This window comes from Balaenoptera musculus, chromosome 3 (assembly GCF_009873245.2).
Source record: "Balaenoptera musculus isolate JJ_BM4_2016_0621 chromosome 3, mBalMus1.pri.v3, whole genome shotgun sequence".
Lineage (NCBI taxonomy): Eukaryota > Metazoa > Chordata > Mammalia > Artiodactyla > Balaenopteridae > Balaenoptera > Balaenoptera musculus.
This window is the reverse complement of record NC_045787.1, coordinates 169,519,141-169,544,026: the sequence shown is the minus strand read 5'-3', so window position 1 is coordinate 169,544,026 and position 24,886 is coordinate 169,519,141. Positions and strand designations below refer to the sequence as shown.

The 24,886-nt window shown below is 63.1% G+C and overlaps 1 protein-coding gene and 1 long non-coding RNA gene across 4 annotated transcripts; one reads left to right on the top strand and one right to left on the bottom strand.

Moving 5' to 3' along the window:
• Nucleotides 1-1,508: 1,508 nt before the first annotated feature.
• On the top strand, nucleotides 1,509-22,637 carry REXO1 (RNA exonuclease 1 homolog). Of its 3 annotated transcripts, XM_036847816.1 has the most exons (16): nucleotides 1,509-1,785; nucleotides 11,841-13,576; nucleotides 14,554-14,658; nucleotides 15,815-16,025; nucleotides 17,768-17,931; nucleotides 18,075-18,206; nucleotides 18,271-18,394; nucleotides 18,939-19,052; nucleotides 19,161-19,298; nucleotides 19,404-19,517; nucleotides 20,127-20,200; nucleotides 20,404-20,514; nucleotides 20,932-21,047; nucleotides 21,215-21,353; nucleotides 21,546-21,666; nucleotides 21,743-22,637. In XM_036847816.1, exons 1-16 carry the CDS (start codon nucleotides 1,629-1,631, stop codon nucleotides 21,829-21,831), a joined length of 3,645 nt encoding a protein of 1,214 aa, XP_036703711.1. In that variant the 5' UTR covers nucleotides 1,509-1,628; the 3' UTR covers nucleotides 21,832-22,637. The 3 variants fall into 3 exon arrangements, with proteins under 3 accessions (XP_036703711.1, XP_036703713.1, XP_036703714.1); XM_036847818.1 differs by lacking the exon at nucleotides 18,075-18,206; XM_036847819.1 differs by lacking the exon at nucleotides 21,743-22,637 and having other exon boundaries at nucleotides 21,498-21,621.
• Nucleotides 22,638-23,006: 369 nt separating this feature from the next.
• On the bottom strand, nucleotides 23,007-24,808 carry LOC118893183. The gene is made up of 3 exons (XR_005019427.1): nucleotides 24,758-24,808; nucleotides 24,147-24,444; nucleotides 23,007-23,715 (listed from the first exon to the last, which is right to left on the bottom strand). It is a non-coding gene; the product is annotated as an uncharacterized LOC118893183 (long non-coding RNA).
• Nucleotides 24,809-24,886: the final 78 nt, after the last annotated feature.

Sequence of the window (24,886 nt, the reverse complement as noted above, 5' to 3'; positions counted from 1 at the left end):
AGTGAGCACCTGCACCAGGTCCAGTCCCTCCTCTGCCCATAAGCCTGCAAGGCTCCCACCTCCCTGGGGGTAAAAGCCCATGTTCTCCCCGTGGCCCACTGGGACCTGCACGACCTGCCCCATCCCCTCCCTGCCCTCCCCTCCTCCCTCTCTCCCCCTTGCTCACTCTGCTCCAGACACATGGACCTTCTAGCTGTTCCTCCAACATGCCAGGCCCGGCCCTGCCCCAGGGTCTTTGCACGGGCTATGCCCTCTTCCTGGAAAGCCCCTCCCCCAGATGCCTGCTTAGCTTCCTCATTCCCTTCCTTAGAACTGCTCAAATCCCACCTTTCCCATAGGACTATGTGAACCACCCCTTGTCCCAGCCCCCTACCCTGTTCTACTTCCCCGCCATAGCACTTTTTACCTTGTATCAAGATACTTACTGATTTCCTGTTGTCTGTCTATCTGCATCTGGAAAGCTACAGCCACCAGGGTGGGGATCTTTGCTTTGTTCAGGAGCCCACCCTCCTGTTGGCAGTGGAGGAGAGGCATTGAGAGACCCCTGGGGTGAGGGGTCTCAAGCCCATATGTCTGCAGGGCCAGGTGGCTGAGGTAGGGAGAGAGGTGGGCTGGAAGAGGGGGGAGGTGACCTGCGCAGACTACCACCTGCTCACAGGAGGATCCTTGGTAATTGCCAGCTGGTGGACAGGCTGGGAATTGTAGTTGTATGTGACATCTCCCTACATTTTAAAAATGGGCAACAGGCAAATTTACATCATTTGAAAAACTAGTACTGAAACAAAACTGGTACTCAGATACACATACACACATGTTCACAACAGCACAATTCACAATAGACAAAAGGCGGAAACGATCCGAATGTCCATCATCTGATGAATGGATAAAATATGATTTAGGGCAGGGCCTTGGTATACAGTAGGTGCTCAATATTTGATGGACAAATGAGTGAATTGGAACAGGTCTCCTCTGGTAGACCTGGGGATTAGACTGCTGACAAGAGTCCAGGTGGGAGAAATGAAGCACTTATTGCCAGTCAACCAGGGCGGAGTTGAGTTTCAGAGCCTGAACTGGGTAACTCAGCTGAGGGTTCCCAGGTGCAGGTGAGATGCGCCCGCAGGACTCGAATCGACCCGCAGAGGGCGCTTTAGGGAGACAAGCTAATAAAACGCAAATTGAATGCAAATGAGCCACAGCCGGGCCGTGTGGTGCGTTTTTTTTTTTTTGATCAGGCACGCCTTGGACAGCCCAGGTGCCGCAGGGGCCTGGGGCTGAAGATGGTGCTTCTGCCGCCACAGAGGCCCGGGCGGCGGCGGCGGCAAGACACCGGGAGGGCCGCAGGCAGGGCAGCCGCGCCCCCCCATCACTCCCCCCGCAGCCACCTGTCCCAGGCCACGGGTCCGCGACACGCCTCGGTCCCGCGGGAGCAGGCGTTTCTGATCAGGCGCACTTCGGGCAGCCGCTCCCGGGGTCCCTTGCGGCGGCGTCCCGGGGGCCTCCGGGGACCTCGGAGCAAGATGGCGGCGGCGGCGGGGTCCGTGAGGCGCGGGCGGCGGCGACCGCGGCGCCAGTGAGGGGGCCCGGGGGCCCGGGCGGCTCCGGGCCGGGGCCCCGCCGCGGGACGGACCATGCTACGCTCCACCGGCTTCTTCCGGACCATCGACTGCCCCTATTGGGCCGGGGCGCCTGGGGGACCCTGCCGGCGGCCCTACTGCCACTTCCGGCACCGCGGGGCCCGGGGCCCGGGTGCACCTGGCGAAGGCGGAGCGGCGGCCCCCGCAGCAGGTAATGTCTACGCGCCCGCCCCGGGCTGCGTTCCCTGGCGCGGGCCTGGACCCCAGCGCCCGGGCTTCCATGGTTTCCTGATCCCCGCTCAGCCCTCTCCCTGCATGGTCGCGGGCTTCGTCCCCCCAAGCCGGGACCACCCACCCCGGGGCCCAGTGCCAGTCGCGGGACCTCTGTGAGCCACCGTTTCCATAAGTGTAAAACGTAAACAATGGGAGGACCTGCCCTCCTAGAGGTGTCGCGAGGGGTGGAGCGCGCCGGGGCTCGGAAACGAGCGCGGCCGACACTGGTCTGCAGGCTCGGGACTCCTGCCCGAGGAACCGTTCCCGCCGCCTCCCCAGCCCGGGGCGTTGGTTGCAAGCCGTTGTTTATTTCCGCGCTTCCTCCCCCCGCCGCGCCTCTGCTCGTGGCCGCTCCTGTTTACTACAGCAGAGTCGAGAGGGTCTTGTTTAGCGGCCGCCGACTGTGTGTCGAGCCCTGTGTGTCACGCCAGGGTTAGGGAGTGAGTCAAACCCGGTTGACTGTGTGTGTGTTTTGGGGTCGGGGGCAGGCTTCCGAGAGAACGCTCAGAGACTGCGCATCCCATCAGCGTGCTGATTATCAATGTCATGGCAGAGTTCGGTGAGAGCTGTCATGGGGCAGGCAGTGCTTCTCGTAGGAAGTGTGGGCCTTGAGCCGAGACGTGAAGAACGGGGGCAAAAAGAGGGACATCACAAGGAAAGGCCCACCGGGGGGATCGAGTGTGGTGTCATTCTTTCCGAGGGGAATTCAGGCTCCCGCTGTGGCCCCTGTCCTCTGGGACTGGCTCCCCCTTTCCATCAGGGCCTAGATTTCCCCCATAAGGCACTGGTCGTCATCTCAGAGCTTTCTTACTTGAAGAGAGGAGCGTCATTGCTAGGATGAAACCATAGGGTTGTTTTCCTAGTTTGCCAGAAGAAAAAGAAAAAAGGTAGAATTTTTTCAAATTTCTACTGTAAATTTGCTCAGACCACTGGCTCCTGTGGCCCAGTGTTTGCAGCCGGGCAGATGCAAGCGTTCAAGGTCGGGCTCCACACCTGCGTTGGGCGCCGACCTGGCTCTCAGGAACCTTCCCTCGAGGAGGGAAGACAGCTGTGCACACAGGTGCCTGAGCTTCAGGTCTGGGAGAGGGGAAGGGGGTGAGTGGGAGGCCTCTCGGTGGTCACCCTATCACAGTGCAGTTTCTCACTCCATCTGTTGAGTTATTGGCGCGGTGTGTGGCGTTCTGTAAAGAGCCCCTAGTGTCTAGGCTCCTCACCGTCGGGACAGATCGGGCGGGCCGGCTCCCTCAGACCCCGGGACTGACTCTTCTGCAGGCCCACAGGTGGCCTTCCAGCCGTCTGCGCTCTGGGGCGCTGACTTCTCTTCCCGTGCATTCCTTGTGCCAAGTCAGTCTCTTGATTGCTTCCTACACCACAAATGGCCAATTTCCCAAAGGATCGTTTTTGAGAATCCATTCGGTGATGTAGCCCTGTCTGCTTCACTTTCCCGCAGGAAAAAGTGCAGCTGCCTACCCCTGACCCCAGTGTGTCTGCATTTTCCTTTTGCAGGTGAGAATAAGCAGCCCTCTTCCCATCACGGAGGGCGGGGCCTGGGGGGTCGGCTCTGGTTACCTTCTGGTCGAGGGCTGCCTCGCCCTGCAGAGAGGCAGGGGCAGATCCCAGCTTGGCCTCTTTCTCGCTGCGGGGCCTCTCTGACACTCTCTTTCCTCCTCTGTGGTGTGCTCATGGGCCAGGGGGAGTGTGTGCCTAAACCTACCCCACCGCTTCAGCTCCCTTTGCTCCAGATTTTGATAAACCCACTTCCCATCGGGCTTGGAGAGACTGCAAAAATCCAGGCTTTGGCTGGGTCCACTTTTGACCAGATAGGCACGGCCCAAGCACAGGTGCTTTGTCAAGGGTGGGCTGCGCAGGGATGCTGAGGTGCTGGGTGATGGCCACCTGCAGGCAGGATGTGGGGGTCCCTGTGTGGCCCAGCACCTCTGGCCTTGGGTTGATGGCCTCCTGAGGGCTGGGCGGGCATCCCGTTCTTCCCGGCCCTCAAATCTGCCCTCCAGTGCTCCAGGGTCCCCACCTTGGCGCTCAGCTGGGGGATGCCCAGTTACCACCACGCACCCTCAGGGGTGCTCTTTAATCAGTGGTAGGGACGATTGTCCCTATTTTACAGACAAGGAGACAGGCCCAGAGAGGGGAAGCCACGCACCTGTGTACACATGGCTGGTAAGTGGGTGACACGGGGTTGATCTGGACTGTCAGGCCCTTGCCCTCACCACCGGCGGCCGATTCCTGCTGCCTGGCACCTGTGGGACCTGGGCACCTGGGTACCCATTACGTGTGGGCTCAGTGCTGTGCCCTGATGCTGGGAGGTAACAGTGAGATCTGGGAAAGGCGGTATAGCAGGGCCTGAGCACTGAAACCTTCCAAGGATGGGCCAGAAGGAGGCTGGAAGGCGGGGGTGGCCCCAGCTGGGTGGCAGTGGCAGCTCCCTGGGCAGCCCCCTCCCCCGGGTCTCAGATTTGGGCCTCGGCAGCGGCCCCTTGTGGTCTGGAATCCTGAGAGCAAGCCCTGCTTCTCCAGGGAAGGTAGCAGCCAGGAGTCAGGCAGGGAAGGGAGGGTGCGGCCAGAGAAACGAGTGCTTCCAGCAGAGGGTGGGTTTTGTTTGATTTTCTCCGTGAGCTGACTTGGGACAGGAGGGGACAGCAGCCCCTGCAGTATCACTGCCCCGGGCCGCTGGCCACGCTGCCCCTTAGCTGCCTTCCCCGTGGGCTGGGTGCCAGCAGCTTTCCCACTGCTCTGATGACAGTGCTTTCCTCGGTTTGACACTTTCTCTTCCAGAGTGAACTGCCGTGTGCACTTCCCTCCCTCCCCTTCCTGGGAGAGAACTGATACTGAGAAAACCCAGCAGAGAGCAGTATCGCCTTTGTGTCTGGAGGCCCAGCCAGGGTGCTTGAGGCCCCGGGAGGGATTTTCTTAGCTGGCTGTCAGGTGTGGTCTTTGGTCAGGCCAGCCAGGGCCTCTCACTTCGTCGGGGGGTCGGGGGGAGCTATGAAGAAGAGCAGAAACTGGGGACATGGGGGGTTATCCTCTGGGGCCCGTCCTGGGCACTTTGGGGTGTGGAGCAGCCTCCCTGGCCACAGCCCCTCGATGCCAGCAGCCCCCCAGTCACGACATGCGCAGATGTCAGATGTCCCCAGACGTGGCCCAGTGTCCCCTGGGGGGGGGCGGGATCACCCTGGGTGAGACTCCCTGGTTGTAGGCTGCTTCTTGCTGAGGCCACTTTTTTTTTTTTTAAAGTCTCCTCCCTGCCCCTCCCAGGGAGCTGTGTGCCCAGGTGCAGCTCCAGCCCCAGGGAGCCCGGGCCACCAGGCTCAGAGGACAGAAGCTTGTGGCCTCCCAGAGGAGGGGCCTTCAGTGCCATCCTGTGGGTGGTTCTCTTGTTCTATTGTTCTTGACTTTTCTGTAAAGAGGGAGTGGAGGAGAGGTGCTCTTGGATTTTCAGAGCAGAGTTCGTCTCTTACACCAGGATGAGAAGAATCTAGGTTCTGTTGGTGGTTCAGCCCCACCCAGATGCAGCCCTTGTCTTCGGGGGCAGTGTCCCAGCCAGCGGCAGCCTGGACACGTTGTCTCTCCATTCAGAGCACTTTTTTTTCTGGACTCGGAGAAACGTTCATTTTAAAACCACTGGAGAATGCCGCAAAGTCAAAGGAAAGATGTTTCGTACGTTGTCCCAAGTCCTGCATCTGCCAGCTTGTTGTGTGTCCTCCCAGCCTCAGAAACAAAAGGCTCTGTGTCTCTTTCCTGTACTTGTGACCCTGCCTCACTGGTGAAGTTGCATTCTTTTGCCAAGGCTCCAGAGACCCCAGTGAGGTGAGAGGCCATCCCCAGGCCTGCGGCCCCTCTTCAAGCACTTGGGGAGCTTTAAAAACCTGCCTTCTTGCCCAGATCCAGGCTTGGGACATTTGAATAAGGGTACATCTGCCGCTAAAGCTGTTTTTGGGATTTTAGGATTTTTTGCTTAGTGTCAGTCAGTAAAGCAGTGTCTTTCACCGTGGACAACCCTGATCCCACGGGGGACACAGGGCGATAACAGGGACATCTGTGGTTGTCGTGACTTGGGGGTGCTCCTGGCAACGAGGGGGCGGGGGCCAGGGATGCCGCTCAGTGCCCTCCGGTGCCCAGGATGGCCCCCTTCCCCTACACACACAGACTTACCCAGCCCCAGACGTCAGCGGTGCCGAGTGCCATGGAGGAGCCTGAGCAGTATCCCAGCAGCTGGCCCTTTGCGTATTTGAGAATAGGACGGGAGAGCTGGCCACGCCTGCAGGGAGCGAAGAGCCCCGAGAATCGTCACCGCCCCAGCTCCTCCGGCTCTGGAGGTGAGGCAGGGCGGCCCAGGCGCCCAGGTTGGGGTGGACAGGGACCGCACCCAGCTGGGAGAGCTCAGGGGACCACGTGGGTGCCCGAGTGTACCCCCCACCCCCAGAGCATCCTCCAGAGAAGACGTGCAGGCGCCACGGCTGGCTTTCAGCCCTGCAGGTGGAGTAGGGCCTCAGATGAAGGCCTTTTGGCTCCACCTTCCATTGTGCGAAGAGCCTGGCGTCAGTTACCTCTTCTGCAAAACGGGGTCACAACGCAGACCCTCTACACACAGTGCGCCTCTCTCGTCTCGCTCAGCTGTGCTGCGCAATGCTCCTGCTTTGCCGTCCTCCTCCACTCCCATTCTGCCCTCAGAATCCCCTGCACAGGATCATTTCCAGTGACGAGCAAGTGCTGGGTGCATAGGAATTTGGTTTATTATCATTTAAGCTGTCCAAGTGCGGAAGGTGGATTTCTGCTGGTCTGATCTGACTCAAAGCAAAACCTGGAACGCTAAAGAGGAAAAGCGCAGAAGGAGGGTCACGGGAGCTGGGAGGTGGTCAGGGCAGATCCAGCAGGAGCCCCACAGGGTCATCTCCTGGTCCCCTGTCCTCCTTGGTGGTGGCAGGTCCTCAGGCTCCTGCAGTAGCCAGTCTGCCCTTTGAAGAAGCAGGCACATGTGCCAGCGGTTTTAGGGTGCTGGGTCCGTGGCTTCCTCTGAGCACTGAGGCTTTCTGTGAAGGGCCATGCGGAGCACCCTGCCCCCGAGGGCTGTGCGGGTGGCAGGCAGTGTTGAAAGCCCAGGAACGTTTCTGGGGGAACTGCCCTCCTGCCTGCTGCTGTAGTTGCTGGGGGGAGCAGGGCGGGTGGCTGACGGACCTGGGTGCTCTGGGGGCTGGGACTTGGCCATCTCACAAGCTGTGGCCTCAGCCTGGGCATGCACGCGGGCACGGCACAGCCTCTGTGTCGTCCGTAAAATCAGGAGCTGGCTCTGGGGCCCTCCAAGGGCTCTCTGGGTCTGTCTGAGTTCAGTACTTATCTGGGGACCAGGCTGTGGGGACTCTGCAAGGGAAGGAGGGGTGTCCAGCAGCACAGATATAGAGCCAGAGTCCAGGAGAGCGAGCCGTTGGCACCTGAGGTTGCAGGGAGTCGGGCAAGTGTCCCCAAGCAAGCAGTTACCGAGCTGGGCTTTGAAGGATGAATAGAAGTTTGCCTAGTGGCTGGAAGTGGGATGTCCTCCCTTCTTTCGCTGCCTTTGAGGCTTCTGCCACCTGGGTAGCTTCCTGGGGCAGGGGTGGTCTAGTTGCTCTTCTTTGACTCATCCTTGTGTCCTGCTTACCTCTCATGTGGCGGGACGGTGTCTCTCTTCTCCTGGTCCCCCTGCCCACCCCCTTGTGTTGTGATCGTCCCCTGTGTTGGAGGAGTCCCAGCTGATGTCTAATCAGGGCACAAGTGGGCGGGGGGTGGGACCACTGTGTGCTTATCGTCTTTGGAGGTGCAGCGGGGAGGAGGGGTGGGGTGATGGGGAGTCTTTCAGGACCCGGGAAGGATCGCGCGGCGCTGGGTCTTCTGGTCTGGGGGCGGGGAGCCAGGGTTTGGGGTTAGGCGGATCCCTCACCCGCTGCCCTAGACCCAGCCTCCTCTTTCCTCTGTGAGGGGGGCTGATGTGGGCAGGGCGAACGTCGGGATTAAAGGGGAAGGCCTCGGAGCCGGCTGGGTGGGCGTCACGTGCCTCCCAGCGGGGTCTTCACGCTCCTATGTCTGCTCGTTTTCGCTTGTCGTTAATTTTACGTGCAGCTAGAGCTTGTGGGCCGGGCGTCTGCACAGTTATGGAATGGTGCGGAGTGTTTTCTGGAATGGAGGGACGTGGTGGGAGCAGAGAGGAGCAGGGGGAAGGCTTGGAGGGGTTGGAGGTGGCCACCACCCCACGTTGTCCTTCGACCTGCCGTGGGCTCCGCGTGATCCGTTCCCTGAGCGCTGTGGCCCCGAGTGTTTGCTTTTCCCGCCGTGGAGGTGGGGCAGCTGGCCTGGGCCCTGACATGCCGGATGCCTGCTCAGAGCTGGTGATCAGAGCCGGTCAGGACTGGGTCACTGGGAGAGCGTCCAGCAGCACCAGAGCTGGGAGGGGGAGCTGGCGCACACAGAACTGGGCACAGGGATGGCTGAAGAAGGCTCGGACCCATGAGCTGGCCGGGAGCCTTCCCAAGGGGCGTCCTTCAAGCGGCAGCCCACCTGGGCAGACCCTTGGCCTTGTGGGTGTCCCTCGAGCGGCAGTAGCCGACCCCTTCCTTGCCCTGGGCCGGGGGCAGGAACTTCTCCTGAGAGTGTAACCCCAGTAGCCAGGCCTTCAAGGTGCTTTTCCAGTCATCCTGAGGTTCGCCCCCTTTCCGAAAAACAGCCCAATTAATCTTGTTTACCAAAGGCATGCTTCCCTGGTGCAAGCCCCGAAGGAGCTCCCATTGGCTTCCAGCCAGGTTAACTCCCCAGTAACGAGGAGGCGCTTCTGAGGCGCTTCCACGGCCATTCCTGACCTCTCGAGGGTCACCTGTCGAGTCACTTGTAAAACATTTTCTCGGGGAGCTTCTCCAGTTCCTACCGGTCCCTGAGGCAGGGTAGGGTGGGGGGGCTAGGTAGCATCACAGATATCTTCTCCATTCGCTCGCCTCCCCCCACGAGCCTCCAGTAGCCTTGGGGGGGGCTCAGGGCTGCTGCTCCAGGGGCCAAGCTCTGGGCCCCATGCACTAGCTTCTGAGCTACAGGGGGCTGCAGCCGAGCCCCTGGCAGCTGTGTCCTTGACGCGTCTAGACCTGTCTGGAGCTCCTCGGGCTGGTGATTTGGCCTTATGGTACCTTGGGGACACTGAGGCTCTGGAGGGGAGGGTGTTGACCTAGACGGGCTCACGTCCACCTCGGGCTGTTTCTTTTGCTTTTTGGTGTAGCCTGATGGGGTGTGAGCAGGCAGCCTCCCCTGGGACTGAAAACACCCCACGCTGACAGAGCTCCTGGACGCTCAGGTCTAAGGGGCTGGGTCCCAGGTCACCTCCTTCCTCTCCTTGCTTCCAAAGCACAGACTTGTTTGTGGGGGGATTCCTTTCAAAATACGAAGTGCAGGGGTTTGAACTCTGCCCTTACTTGGGAAGGGCTAGAGGCACTCCTGGGTGATTTGCATGTTGTCTGTGGCCCTTTGTGACCTGTTCCAGAGCAGGTCAGGGGTGGGGAAGGACCCCCATCCATTCGATCCCCACCCTGCCCTGCCCACCTCTCCTGGGGGAGGGGCATTCCCACCAGCTGGGCCCTTGCTCCTGTCCCCCACCTAGGGGAGCCGGCTTGGGTGGGAGCCATCTTGGCCTCAGGAGGGAGGTTGGGAGTGAGGTGGGGTGGGCTGGAGGCCCCCTGAGACCGGCAAGACCCGACCCACCCCTCACTTGACATGCCCTGTAAGTGCCCCCCGGCTTGCGTCCTGGGCCCTGCGGCGTGTGGGGGCACTGGCTCTTCTGTTCATCCGGGCGGGTGGTGGGCTAGGGGTGGGTCTGCTTTAGTGCCTTCGGACCTGTTGAGGGTTAGGGTGGGCTGGGAAGAGGGCCCTGGACCTCGCTGTTGGGGTTTCTAGCCTTCCCTCTCGGTGGTGCCTTCATCTTGAACCTTGTGTGGGGCAGAGGGCCCAGTGGCTGTGTGTCCTGACCTGTCCCCCACTCCGCCCTCACCCTGGCGTCCTCAGCTGGGAGGTGGGGGCGTGAAGTGACTGCTCCCCGGCACCCCAGTCCCGCTGCCCCCTGCGGCCTCTGCATCTTGGTTTTACCTCCCCGTCTATAACCCGCAGCCTGGGCGTGTCCTCGGTGTTCTGAAGCACAGGTGTACGCGCGCGTCCTTTCTCCTTTCTAAGCATCGTTTGAAAAATAGGTTCCAAGGTACAAGCCAGACAACAGGCCTGCAATGGGCTCCGCCCCATGTTGGGCCCCCAGGCGGCCCAGGCCCAGCCACTGGCCCCGGCAGTGCCGGGTTCTCTGGTGCTTCCTCAGTCAGTGATGCGTGCGTTTCCTGGGGCTTCTGCAGCAAGACCCCACTCACCGGTGCCTTAAAACAACACAGGGTTTTTTTTCTCTGGTGGTTCTGGAGGTCAGAGGTCCAAAGTGGGTCTCCCTGGGCTACAGTCCAGGTGTGGGCACAGCTGGTCCTATCTGGAGGTTCTGGGAGAATTGGCTGTTACTCTGCTAACCAGAGGGCACCAAATCGATCCACTTTTTTGTCAGAGGTTTTACAAATTATGTCTGGCAGACGCTCTTAACAATGAATCGTTTTTTTTTTTTTTTAATTTATTTTTATTTATTTATTTTTGGCTGTGTTGGGTCTTCGTTTCTGTGCGAGGGCTTTCTCTCTAGTTGTGGCAAGCGGGGGCCACTCTTCATCGCGGTGCGTGGGCCTCTCACCACGGCGGCCTCTCTTGTTGCGGAGCACAGGCTCCAGACGCGCAGGCTCAGTAATTGTGGCTCACGGGCCTAGTTGCTCCGCGGCATGTGGGATCTTCCCAGACCAGGGCTCGAACCCGTGTCCCCTGCACTAGCAGGCAGACTCCCAACCACTGCGCCACCAGGGAAGCCCCAGTGAATCGTCTTTACGTTCTGGAATATTTGAACACGGTACGTTCGTTATTCCTTTCTCGGAACGTTGGGCTTTATTTGCTTACATCTTACTGAGAATTTCCGCACCTCTGTCCTAAGTGAGTCTCCCGTGAGCTCCGTGTCAACGTGGGTGGTATTGGGGTTGGACTGGTCTCGTGGAATACACCCTGGAGCCAGGTAGCCCGCCAGCCGCTCCGCCACCCCTGTTCAGATGGATACAAACCTAAGTGTGTCCTGTGCCCGCCTTGCCGTCCACCCCACTTTGTGCTTCCCCAACATTGCCCATTGCCGGAACGTCTTTCACGCCGTGGCGCTGTTCCCTGGACGTCATCATGCTTCGCTTCCCCCGTGAGATGTGCTGTGCTGTCCTTCGTCCACCGCACCCGCTGCCCCTTCCCAGTGGACGCTTCGGGGCTTTCTGTGTCCTCACTGGTACACACGCAGCCGGCGGAGTTCTCTGTGGGCGAGAGCGCGTGTGGGGGACAGAGCCTTAAAGGCGCTGTTGCCAGGCAGGGCCGTGTGCACCCGCCTGCCCACCTGCTGCTGTGGGCGGGCTGTGTCGGCCCCGCCTCCTGCTCCCTCTCTCACCCCTGTTGCCCCCAGTCAGGTGTCTGTGTACCCTGCACTGTCTGCCCCGGCTGGGTGTCCGGCCTCCCCGGCTGCAGGGAGCAGCGTGGTGTGGCTTCAGTGTGGGCTGGGCCCTGGGGGAGCCACCCTCTCGCCCAGCTCCCCAGGCCTCACCATCCCCTGTCCCAGGCGGTGAAGTCCCCGGGCTCTTGTGGCCTCCTCTGGGGCCTGGGCTCTGTGCCCTCACCCCACTTGGCAGCCTCTTCGGGGCAGGACCTGCAAGGGAGGGGCCCTCTGGAAACCCTGACTTGCTGCTGGAGCCTTGGCGGGGGTCGGCCGGAGGCCTGGCCCCCGGTGGGTTCTGGAGGCTGGTACTCTGCTCTTCCTTGCTGGCCCCTGGGGTCGCGGCCCGGGACGAGGCAGTGACCGGTCCCCGGCTCGTCGGGCCTGCTGCGGTAGCCGCCTGCTCAATGCTGTTTTCTCCCTCTCCGTTTCAGGGCTCGGTTACGACCCGTACAACCCCGAGCTGCCCAAGCCCCCCGCCCAGAGGGAGAATGGAGCCCTGGGCAGAGGTGCCGAGCCCCGCTCAGACATCCTGGAGCTGGAGCTGGTCAACCAGGCCATCGAGGCCGTGCGCTCTGAGGTGGAGCTGGAGCAGAGGCGCTACCGGGAGCTCCTGGAGACGGCCCGGGAGCACGGCTCGGCCGAGGCCCCCACCCTGGCGGCCCACGGCCCCACTGCCGGCCTGGATGGGGACGCCTTCCCTCTATCCTTCGAATACAACCCCAGCGGCCGAGGCCTGTTAAGCCCCGATGCCAGCTACCAGCCCACGCCTCTGGCCAGCCCCACCGAGCCTGGCACCAAGTACTCGCTGGCCTCTCTGGACCGGGGTCAGGGCCATGGTGGAGGGGCTGGCGGCACCCTGGAGTACGTCCCCAAGGCCGTGGGCCAGCCCCGGCGGTATGGCCGCCCCGTCTCCAGCGGCAAGTACGTGGTGGACAACTCCAAGCCATCTACAGACCTGGAGTACGACCCCCTGTCCAACTTCTCCGCCCGCCTGCTGAGCAGGGCCAGCAGCAAGGACGACAGGGCCCCCAAGCGGCCCCGGGGCTCCCGCGGCAGTGAGCCCTACACACCTGCACCCAAGAAGCCCTGTGACCCCTTCGGCGGCTGCGACGCCAGGTTCTCAGACTCGGACGATGACACCGCTGCTGCTCCGGGCGACAGGCCCGCCACCGCCAGCCCACCGAGAGCCCGAGCGGGCCCTGAGAGCAAGGCCCCGGGGAAGCCGGGCTCCAGGGAGGGCCCAGAGCCCGAGGAGGGCAGCCTTCGGGAGACCAAGGAGATGGCCGTGCAGTACGACGTGGGGGACCTCGGTCAGCCTGCCAAGGGCCCAGGCGGGCTGCCTCCTGCCAAGCCCAGCTCCCCGGGCAGGGCCTCGCAGGAGCGCAGCAGCCCCAAGGAGGGGAGACCCAAGAAGAAGAAAAGCGGGGGGCCGCCGGCCGCCGGCCGCAAGGATGGTGTCGGGAAGACAGGCAGGGGTCAGGGTGGAGAGCATGGGAGGCCAGCCGAGAAGCCCTGTGTGGACAGGAGGGGCCCGCAGGCCGGCAGCCCCCGGCACAGGGCAGAGCGGCCCCAAGGGACCAAGAAGAAGCCATCTTCAGCCACTCCGGTGGCCAGCTCAGGGAAAGGCCGGCCCGAGTGGCCGGGCCCACGGCCCAGCCCCGCACAGGGGGCTGCCCACCAGCTGCCAGACAGGACGGGCAGGAAGACCCCGTCAGGGAAGCTGGCAGAGCGGAAGGCCCGCTCGCTGGATGAGGGTGCCCCCCGGGGCGCCCCCAAGCTGCCGAGGCGGGCCCTGAGCCACGCCGAGCTCTTCGGGGATGAGAGCGAGGACGAGGACCCGGGGCCCGAGGCGCCCGCCCCGCGGCCGCCTGCCCTCCCCAGCCTCAGCTCCAGCTCCGATTCGGACTCAGACTCCAGCCTGGGCCTCTCCGGTGCGCAGGGGCCGCCCAAACGCCTCAAGGCCTCCCTGCCCCCCTCGGCCAGCCGGTCCTCCCCTCCCCCGCCCTCCTCCTCCTCCTCCTCCTCCTCGGGGGCGGGCTCCGACGTGGACTACTCGGCCCTGGAGAAGGAGGTCGACTTTGACTCCGACCCCATGGAGGAGTGCCTGCGCATTTTCAACGAGTCCACCGCTGTCAAGACGGAGGACAAGGGCCGCCTGGCCCGGCAGGTGAGGGCGGGCTGGGCTCGGGCAGCCGGGCTCCTCCCCGGCTTCCCCAGTGACTGGAGTCCCAGCGCCCGGTGGAGACGGCTCGCTCAGCGTCGGCCTCTCAACTCGTTCAGAATTCAGGACCCCTCGCTGGCTGCCTGCTGCCCCCCTGCACCCCGTCCAGAAAGAGGACGCTGGCTTATGGCCCACCCGGCGGGGTTCCCACGGCAGCCTTCTGAGAGCATCCCGGCCAAGGGGTATCAGGCACCACCATCCCGCCTTCCCTGGCCCTCTCCCCTGAAGCCTTGCTTCTCCCCTGCCTCTCTTGCCTCTCCCCTCCTCCCTCCTTCCCCGGCTTCCCCCCCTCCCCGACCCCCCAAACTCAGCCAGCCTCCACCTTTCTGGTCTCCTGCTGCAGTGTCCCCACCTCGCCACCAGAGGGAGCTTGCTCTAAACAAAGCAGGCTGAGCCAGTCCGTGCAGAGAACTTGCCGCTTCTGAGGGATCCCAGGGTGGGACCCTGGCCCCGCCCCTTGCTCCCTCCCTTAGTGCCCCACCCTGTTCTTGGCCCTTTGCTTTTCCGATTTCTTCCCCTTCATTCCCTATTCTGAGCTCGTCCCTGTGCTGGCTGGGTGCGTGAGGAGCAAGAGGCAGGCATGAGCGTGGGCTGGGCCAAGTCTGCAGAACTCACCATCCACAGGGCCTGGGAGGGGGGCCCGGGGCTCAGGCAGCGCTAGGGGCCTTGGCTCCGGGGCGCCAAGTCTGTTTGCTCACCTGGGGGGCACGGCAGGGCCTGCGCACCTCCCGGGGTGGAGGTGAGAACCCCAAATCGCATGTCTAGAAGCGGCAGCCCTCCCTCAGCACGGTACTGTCTTCCACCCGCTCCCCACCTCGGGCCTGGGAGTCAGACCCTCCGCGTGCTGCAGGCCAGGGTGAGAGGAGCCGCAGCCTCGGTGTGGGGGGGAGGGGGCCTCGCTGAGGGCCGGATGTGTGTCTCAGCCCCCCAAGGAGGAGAAGGCCGAGGAACAGGGGCGCTCGGGGCTGACCACTCTGTTTCCTGGGCAGAAGAGGAGGATCTCCCACCTCTCCAAGCAAGGCAAGGAGGTAAGGGAGGGCCCGCTTCTGGGTCCTGGGTAGAGGCTGGCGGGGGGGAGACGGGCCTCGCTCTCCCTTGCCCATGGGCGCCTCTGGCAGCCGTGGATCCAGCACTGCCCGTGTCCTGCAGAGAAATGCCTGGGACCCATGTCCAGTCATCAAGTTGCGCCTAGTGCGCAGAGTGGGGCGCAGAGCAGGGGCAGCAAGGTGAGGGGCAGCCCTCCAGCAGGGTCACACTGCCCCATCCCAGTCCCAGTTCAGAGGTACGCTGTGTGATCTTGGGCAAGTGGTGTGACCTCTCTGAGCCTAGGTTTCCTCCCTTGTGGTCCAGAGACAGGATCAATTGTCAGTCACTATGGGGCTGCTCAGTGAGTTAGCACAGGGAAGGCTGGAGCAGAAGACAGGGCTCTTGGCTGAAGAACTGCAGGTGATCCAATCACCAGACCCCTGCCCCACCCTGATGGGGATTTTGGAAGTACAGTTCAGAGAAGATTGGATCAAGCAGGATCTAATCTAGAGGCTGGGCGTTCCCACCCACTCTGTGTCTATATAAGGGCTGAGAGCACAGTCTGGGCACTTAGAAGCCAGGACAGCAGGGCTGGGAAGGGACCTGGGATAGTGAAGCATCATGGTGAATTTGAGAGCCGAAGCACCAAGCTGGTTCCCTCCCAGGTATCTGCAAACTTGGGAGGAAGGTAGTTTGTTCCTTCCAGGGTATCAGCAAACTCAGAAGACCAGCTGGTTCCCTCCGGGACCCCTGCACGCTCAGGAGGAGGAGAGCTGGTTCCCTCCGGGGCCCCTGCACACTCAGGAGGAGGAGAGCTGGTTCCCTCCGGGGCCCCTGCACACTCAGGAGGAGGAGAGCTGGTTCCCTCCGGGGCCCCTGCACACTCAGGAGGAGGAGAGCTGGTTCCCTCCGGGGCCCCTGCACACTCAGGAGGAGGAGAGCTGGTTCCCTCCGGGGCCCCTGCACACTCAGGAGGAGGAGAGCTGGTTCCCTCCGGGGCCCCTGCACACTCAGGAGAAGGCTTCTGAGGTGGCCTGCTCCATCCCAGCCCTGGAGCACCTGCCGCCCGTCCCGCAGTACTACCCCTCTACTGACACCCTGGGAGGCCTGCTCTGGGTACCTCTGACGTGCAGTCTGGACTTGAAATTTGTCACCCAGGCAGAGCCCACGAGCAGAGGCCCAGCGCTTCCTACCCGCCCCCCGACTGCGCAGGAGGTGTGCTACCGCCGGGCCCAGCAGGCACAGAGGGAGTCAGCCAGCCGGCTCCAGGCTGCCCAGCCGCTGGCTGAGAAGCAGTCCTCCATGCACATCTCAGCCCCTGGAGAGAAGAGGAGGATTGCCCACGTCCCCAACCCCCTCCTGGCTGCAGGTGGGTCCCAGGGTTCTGGTCTCGGGAGTGCTTCTTGTCCGGCAGGAGGATCCCAAGGCCGGGCTCCTTTTATGCCAGTAGTGGTGGCCTTGAGCAGGGCCTGGCTGCGTCTCGGTGATTATCTGTCAAAAGGGGATAAAAGTCTCCCGGCTGCTAGTGGGAGGCTGAGGCAGGCCTGGTGTGGTGCCCGGTGGCTCTGGGCCTCTGTGGGCTTTGGTGTTAGCAGTGGGGCGGGCCGTAGGGAGTCTGAGGGGTGTCTTCCTCCCTTCCCTGTCTGTCCACCAGCCCCAGAGGTCTGCCTGTGACTCCGCTCTGCCCCTGCTGCCTGCTCTGTGGGGGGCTCCCACCCAGGTGTGGCTTGCACCTGGTAAGGTGTTAATGGGGGGGTGGCCCTGGAGGCCTTCACCCTTGAGTCAAGCCAGCTGATCTGGAGTGGGAGTTGGGGGCTGGTTTTCCTCCCCCTCCCACCCTGAGGGCCACTTTCCCCCCACTTGGGCTTGTCTGAAAGCTGGGCTGCCCTTCAGCAGTCTGATGCGTGGGGTGCTCAGTGGTGTGTCTGGGGCTGAGGACGTGGGATAGGAGCCGGGGCTCTGCAGCCACCTGGAGGCTCGTTTAGATGCAATCATTTGCCCCCTTAGGCCGGGGGGACCCCTTTGAGGAGCCAGCCCCAAGGAGACGGCTCCACGCGCTGGTCCTGCGGATACAGGCTTCCGCAGGCCTCCCTGGTTTCCCTGGGTGCTAGAGCCTCCTTTAGGAGAAGCTGGCCAGATCCCCATCCTTCCCCCCGCCCTAGGATGCTGGAGGGAGAGCTTGCAGCCAGGGGGCTTGTCAGCCAGGGGCTCTTATCTCCGGCCTGGGCTTTAGCAGTGGTTTGGCCCTGGGGATGTGAACAGAGATCGCCCTAGGCTGTGGACCTGAGACGGACACTCTCAGAAGCCTACACCTGCTCTCAGGTTGTCTGGTCATCACCGGTGGCTTGGGACAGTCCTGCCACCCTTGTCACTGCACGCACTCGGGTGGGGTGGTGGCTCTCCCGAGCCCCAGGGGGACTCACCTGTCATCCAATGCCTCGTGCTCCAGATGACCGTAAAAGCGTTTCTTCCTCCGTCACTGAAAAGTGTGCATTCTTAGAGCCGAGGCCGGTCGGCAGCTGGCCTCCTTTGTGGCCCGAGAGGGTGGGCCTGGTGTGGGCCCCGCTGCTCTGTGTCTGTGCCTCGGTCTCCTCGCTGCTCCTGTCCTTCCTCGGGGCTGAGCCCTCCCGCCACCCCACCCACCCCCCGGCCCTTGGAAACAAGCCCTGCTGGTGGTCACAGGAGATTGTCTGGTTTGTGACCTCATCAAAGGGAGAGACAGAACACAGAGGCCGCTGGGGGCAGGCTGGCCGGTCACAGTGAGCAGGCCCTCTGCCCAGGAGCCAGGGCCTTTCGTCCCTCACGCTTGAGCGCCTCGGGGTCGGGGCTGCAGCATGTGGCAGAGGCTCCCCACACCCCCCCCCACTTGTGGGGCCACCCCAGCGGCGACCTCGCCTGAGCCGGCCTCCGAAGCCCCGTTTTCGTCCCCTCCCCTCTCGATGGACTTGCCCGAAAGCCGATAGAGCCTAATGGCGTTCCAGAGCCCGCAGGCCAGACCCCGGCCCTTCCGCCTGTGCCCCGAGATGCACGTCCTGCTGACGCTGAACGGCCGCAGCTGCCTGGTGCTCTGCAGCTCAGTGATGGGTGTGCTCTCCTCCTGTCCCCCTCCAGCCCCTACAGGTGCCAAGAGGACCCTCTCGGCCAGCAGCAGCCAGCCCCCCAGTGGCCCCGAGCCGGGCAGCCAGCCCCTGAAGACGCGCACGTTGTCGGGCATGGCGTCCAAGACTACCGCCACCGTGGCCCCCAAGCGTGTGGCGCACAGCCCATCCTTACAGGTGAGCCCTCTGCTCGGCTTGCCTCTCCTGGCTCCCCCGTTGTTTCCATTTAACCCGCAGCCTTACTGCTTCGAGCAGCCTTACTGCTTCGAGCGGGGTGCAGGCGGGAGCGTGCCACGCTCTGCTGGTCTCTGTTCCCCTAGAGTTTAAAGAAGCCCGTTATCCCAAAAGAGTTCGGGGGCAAAGTCCCCACTGTCATCCGCCAGCGCTATCTCAACCTGTTCATTGAAGAGTGCCTCAAGTTTTGCTCTTCTAACCAGGAAGCCGTAGAGAAGGTGCGTGGGGCGGGGCTGCCGGGAGGCGGGGCTGGGCGGGGCTGAGCCGAGTGTCCTCCTGCAGGCGCTCAACGAGGAGAAGGTGGCCTACGACCGGAGCCCCAGCAAGAACATCTACCTGAACGTGGCCGTGAACACCCTCAAGAAGCTGCGCGGCCTGGGCCCTGGCACCGGGCCTGGTCTCAACAGTAAGTCGCCTCCGGAGGACCGGGGCCCAGCCCTCCCCACCCCCATGCCCGGGCCGCCCGCAGGTTGTCAGACAAAGGCTCTGCGCGCCGGCCACCCGGTTGCCAGGCTCCTGTCAGGATGGCGCTGGCCCCGTGCCCTCAGCACAGCCTCCTCTCGCTGTTAACCGCCCTCCTCAGCGAGCCGAGGGGCCGCCGCTAATGGAGGCCTCTTCAAAGCACAAGGCAGGGGGGCATTTCCTGACCCCTCTCGAAGGATGCATTAGCGCCCGTCCGCTCCGCCTGCTCTCCCGCTCGGCCCCGCTTCCCCGGCAGGCGGCTGCGCACAGCGCCCGAGGTGGCCATCAGAGCCTGTGTCGAGTCCTTTCCCTTCTCCTCCAAGGGGGTGAAGACCCCCGGGGGGTCCAGGGGAGGTGGAGGGGCTTCCGGGCAGCCTGCTGCTCCCCAGAGACTTCAGGTCACAGGAGGTCAGGCCGTCCCCTTCTGGAGGGGGGTGCAGGAGCACTTACGAGGGCTGAACCTCGTCTACCCTCCCCTCCCCTTCCAGAACCCAGTGGCCGGAGGGTGGTGTCCCATGAAGTGGTGCTGGGGGGCAAGTTGGCTGCCAAGACCAGCTTTTCGCTCAGCCGTCCCAGCAGCCCCCGCGTGGAGGATCTGAAAGGTGAGCCTGGCTCCTCCGGGTGCGGCCCCTGGAGGCTCTCCCACCCTCCCCGGCCCCTGGGTCCAGCCCCAGCCCGGCTGGGGGCTGACCCCTCTCCCCTGTCCCCAGGGGCCACCCTGTACAGCCGCCTCAAGGAGTACCTGCTCACCGAGGCCCAGCTCAAGGAGAACGGCTACCCCTTCCCGCACCCCGAGAAGCCAGGGGGCGCCGTCATCTTCACGGCCGAGGAGAAGAAGCCCAAGGACTGTGAGTACCTCCTGTGCTACCGCCCTGGGGGCGGAGGGGGCAGGGAACGCCAGCCCAGGCTGGCCTGACGCCTTGCCCTTCCTCCTGCCCCGTCCCCACCCGCAGCCGCCTGCAGGGTCTGCTGCCGCTGCGGCGCCGAGTACCTCGTGTCCTCCTCCGGCCGCTGCGTGCGCGATGAGGAGTGTTACTACCACTGGGGGCGGCTCCGCCGGAACCGAGGTGAGACCCCCACCGGGCCGCTGGGCTGGGCTGGCGCCAGCTCTGACCGTTTGTAACTTTTTTCCGTTGGTTGTTCTTCACGGGAAAAGTAATACAAAGGTCTTCCTGTGACAGTGTTCCCGGGCAGATAAAAGGAAGGCCTCCCACCCCATGGGGCCCCCACGCACCCTTTCCACGCCTGTCCCTGTGGAACTACGTGGGCGGTTCTGCCCCAGCGGGAACAAAGCGTTCGTCCTGTCCTTCGGCTGCTTGTTTCATTTTGTCGCCGATGTGGCCAAATTCCCTCTCCTGGGAACACAGTGGGTGGAGCTGCCGGCTGGCCGCCCACAGACCCATCTCTGGGTGGGCAGGCCTCCCTGGGGGCCGCGCCAGGCGTGTCCTCACTACCAAATGCGAAGGGCTCGCGCTAGGCCTGGGCGGGGGGGGGGGGGGGGGGGGGGGGGTCTGTGAGCTGTCCTGCCCCTTACTGCCTGGTCGGGCCTGTGGCCCCTCCAGGGAAGGGCACTGGGAAGCCCCTGCTCCGCGCAGGCAAACCGGCGTTTGTAGTTCCTCGCGGGAGGCTTGGGCCCAGGGCATCAAGGAGGTCTGCTGACCACGTCTCCCTTGCAGTGGCCGGGGGCTGGGAGACTCAGTACACGTGCTGCTCGGCCGCCATCGGCTCCACCGGCTGTCAGGTCGCCAAGGTGGGTGTCCTGGGCCCTTCCTCGTCCTGGGAAGCCCCTCCCCCATTCTGGCCAGAGCCCTGACCTCTGAGCGTCCCTTTTCCCATCCTTGATCTGCCTGCCTGGTCTGGGGGCTTTGGGAAGAGGAGGACAGTCTGTGAAAGCCACCAGCACAGCCCAGCCCCCTGAGCCCGGCCGTGACCTTCCTTCCCTCCTACCCTCAGCAACACGTGCAGGACGGCCGGAAGGAAAACCTCGAAGGGTTTGTGAAGACTTTTGAGAAAGAACTTTCAGGAGATGCACACCCAGGAGTCTACGCCCTCGACTGTGAAATGGTGAGTTGGCCCGGCTGCCCAGCGGGGCTGCCCCAGTCCCTCTACCCAGAGCCTCGGGCCAGCGCAGGTGCCAGGGTAAGAGCGTGTACAGCAGCCGGGCCCACCTGCCCGCTGAGCACACATCACAGCCTTGCCTGCGCCCGCGGGCCTGGCACACTCGGGCCACCTTGGCGCTCGGAGGCTGTGTGTGCCTCACGAGCACAGCTCTGGCTTTGGGAGGGTGCCTGGGTTCACGCCCCCTCCGACCAGCAGAGAAGCCCCAGAAGGCCTCTGGCCGGGTTTCTGTATCTGAGAGTGGGAGCTGAGCCTCCGCCCGCAGGGTTCGGGGACAGGGGTCGCCTAGGCGGGAGCGCTGGTGTGCGGGGCCGGGGAGGGCCACCAGGCGCTCTGTCTGAGGCCTGTTCTCTGGCCCTGCAGTCTTACACCACGTATGGCCTGGAGCTGACGCGCGTCACGGTGGTGGACACGGAGCTCCAGGTTGTGTATGACACCTTCGTCAGGCCGGACAATGAGATCGTCGACTATAACACTAGGTGTGCCCCTCCCACCCTGACCCCCGACCCCTTGACCAAGGAGCTGGGAGCCCTAACGGGACCCCCATTCCCCACCACGGCCCAGCCTTCCTGCCCGCAGCCCAGCCCCCGGGTTGGGGTCCCCGTGCCCTCCCCAGCTCCCTAAGGCCTCCATCCTCCTGCCCCAGGTTTTCAGGGGTGACCGAGGCCGACCTCACAGACACGAGCATCTCGCTGCGGGACGTCCAGGCCGTCTTGCTGAGCATGTTCAGTTCAGACACCATCCTCATCGGCCATAGCCTGGAGAGCGACCTGCTGGCCTTGAAGGTACGCGCCCGCCTAGGCTTCGGCTCCCTGAGGGTCCTCGGGGGGTGTGGGGCCGTCCGGGGCCCGCTGCCCTTAGCCCAGGGCGGGAGCTGTGGGGTTGGTGACCAGGCACTCGGTGTCCTCCTCCCTCTTGTGCCACCCCAGCCCTCCTGGGGTCCCTGACCGCCCACCCGACCGCCCGACTGCCCGCAGGTTGTCCATAGCACCGTGGTGGACACGTCCGTGTTATTCCCGCATCGCCTGGGCCTCCCCTACAAGCGCTCCCTGCGGAATCTCATGGCCGACTACCTCAGACAGATCATCCAGGACAATGGTGAGTGCCGGGCCGTGGGGCCGCAGGTCGCGGGGGCCGCGGGCTCCCTGCCCTGACGCATCTGTCTGCCCCGCAGTGGACGGGCACAGCTCCAGTGAGGACGCCAGCGCCTGCATGCACCTGGTGATCTGGAAGATCCGCGAAGACGCCAAGACCAAGCGGTGACCGCCGCCTGCCCGCCCGCCCGCCCGCCTCTCCTGCCGCCCCGGCCCGTTCTCTACCCCAGGCCTCTTCCAAAACAGTGCAATAAATCTCGAGAGCTAACCCTGTCCACGTCGCCAAGACACAGAAAACCGAGAGAACGGGATGAGCCGGAGGCTGCAAGAGCCCAACGCCGAGACTGACCCTGGAGCCCTGAGCCCCCGCCGCACCCTGTCGCCCGTCCCTGCCTCTCTGCCCCAGACCTCTGTCCTCTGGAGACTGCTGCTGACTCGACGGGCGAGGCTGGGGCCCTCCCGCCCGGCACCCCCAGCGGGCCCTGCTCGTGCCCCGGGCAGCGAGACCACCTGCCCCCGCTCCTGCTCCTGCTCCTTCTCGTGGGCAGGGGGCGGCCGGGCAGGCTTGTCGAGGGTTTGTTTGTGACAGGAATTGTCTTTTTATTTTGTATTGTTATTTTTATTATTTGTAATTTAAACCTGATGACTTGCACAGTTGTCTTCCCCCACCCGGAGGAGCAAGACCCTGGTGCTGCCTTCCCTCCTGGGGGACGGGGGTAGGGCTGGGAGTGGAGCGCCGGCACCCCAGCAGCCGCCAGGACCTGGGAGTTCTGGGAACCAAGCCAGCCCCTCCATCAGCCCCCAGGGCCTTTCCTTCTGGATGCCCCAGGGCCCGTCGGCCTCTGGACACTGTCTTCCCACCAGAGCCCTGCCCTCCTCCGGGGGCTGTCTGTAAAGGCCCGCAGCGCCCCAGTTCCTGCATCCCCTCTCCCCCACCCCCAGGCAGGGGCAGAATAAACGTTTGTATGGATTTTAGAGCTCATGGCATCTGGAGGTGTTCTTGGTGGCAGGTGTGGCTCTACACACACAGTGGAGGTCACCGTCACCCCTAACGGGGGGGAATCAGGAATGGGACCTTGCTGTCCTTCACAAAAACCAGCCCAGTGCCCGGGTTGCCCCCAGGACCAGTGTCCAGAGCAGACCAGGGCCCCATGCTTCCAGCCCCTCGGGGTGCCGTGACAGTGGGGCCAGCGGCCAGGCCCTGGGACTGGAGTTGCCTTGCCCACCCATGAGGTGGGGCCTGCGTACGGGGCTGGGAGTGGGGAGACCCCGACCACCGCTGCATGTTCCCTGTCTGAGCAGCTAACTTGGGAAGGGAAGGGCAGCCACTGGGTAAAGCAAAAAGTGAAGCCCAAAGAGCCTCATGGGTCGGGGAGATGCTGGGGGGCCCCAGGTCCCAGTGCAGGAGCACAAAGATGCTGGAAGGAGGGCTGCCTGGAGGAGGCCCCCTTGCCACTCCACTTCTGCAGAAGTTCCGCTGGCTTCTGCTAAAGGCCTAGAGGGCAGGCTCCCATCTGAGGACACAGCAGCCAGCGCTGCAGGGTCCCCAGGGGGTATCGACTGAAAAATACAAGACCTGAAAGCTGAGTTATGTTTTATTCCAGGAACTCACTGAGGACTGTAGCCCAAGACATTGCTTCTCATATAGCTCTGAGGAACTGTTCCTAGGAGTTTTTGCTGAAGAAAACAAAACCAGAGTCAAACATCAAAAGTTTCCTGCTAATCGCAAAAAGCTGACGTCTCTAGTTAATGATTGCAGTGCTTTTCTGTGTATGGGAAGATGCTAGATGCTGTCTGGGCTCACTGAAATCATTCCTTTGATATGCACTTCAGCTATCTAGGGCCAGTATCTGGTTTTTCTCCATCCTGAATCCCCTCAGGGCGCACCACTGTGGGGAAGCGGGGCGGCGCTGCAGTGGCAGAAGGCTTGATGGTGGGCAACATTCTCTGTCCACAGGGGCCCTGAGGGGAGGGTTCTTGGTGAAGTCAGGCCCCTGCCACCGTCGTGTCCCTCCGGGGCTGTTCTTGTGACCAGTTGACTTTCCCCCACCTTCTGTGAACAAGGAGTGTTCTTCTAAAGAAAATATGCAGGCAGCATCCCAGGAGCCCCGTTTCTGTGTGGTCTGTCCCCCTCCCCAGAGCATGAGTGCCCCAGGGAGGCCTTGGGCAGTTGGGGGAGGAGCTCCCGGGGGTGGGGGGGGTTGGGGGTGGGGTGCAAGCTTTCAGCTTGCCGAACCTGCTGCCTCTTGGAGGCCAAAGAGCTTTTGAAAACTCGCTGCTTGGGAAACTCCTCTCCCTTCTGTCACTGTCCCAGGGGGGAGAACCGATCCCGACACCCCCTCACAGGCGCACACCAGGTGAGGTGTCTCCTAAAGGCTGTTAGAGCAGTTTGTCCAAGCCCCTCCCCGCAGGGCCTTTCTCAGTAACCGCTGGGTAGGGCTGGACGAACGTTTCCCCGGTGAATGAAGGAAAGGAGAGGTTTACCTGGCATCCCCCAGAGGCCGCTGGGTGTGCAGGGCTTCCCAAGAAATGGGAGTGGGAGGCTGCTGCTCTGATGGGGGCGGTCAGCTCCTGTGTGCTGTCACCACCCCGTCATTCATTCCTTCACCCAACATCAGCTCAGAGGTGATGCCCGTGCCCCAGGCAGGCAGGGCACAGTCAGACAGGCACCCTTGGTCCGTTGGGTGACGGCTGGGCCAGAGGGAGGGAGCAACCCCGAGGCTGGGGAGAAGGGTGGTGGAGGTGTCCAGTACCTTCCTACTCTCTGCACTTCAGAGGGTTCCTAAAAGAATATGAAAAACAGAGCTTAATCACCACCCCTGAACCCCCAAGTTTGCCCCTCCTAGGAGGACCCTACCTTCAGTAGCGTCTCCCACACACTCTCCCCGCCCTGGCTCAAGTCCCCCATCTCCGGCCTGGACGCTGCCCCAGCCTTTTCGCTGTCTCCCACCCCTGTCACCACCTCCAGGAAGGCCCCCGGAGTCCCGGCCGCGCGCTGGGTAGGCATACACCGGGCTAGAACCCTGTGGGCTTCTTCCTGGCGGGATGAGCTCGGTGGTTCTAACAGTCTCCCCCATCCCGGCGCCCAACACTACCTGCGCGTACGACATGCTCGCTGAACTGGAACGCGCACACAGCTCAGACTCACGCCCCGCATACCTGCGATTACCTCTGCGTCCTTTCTCCGCCCCTAGCCTCTCCCCCCGCCCCACCCGGCCCCGCCC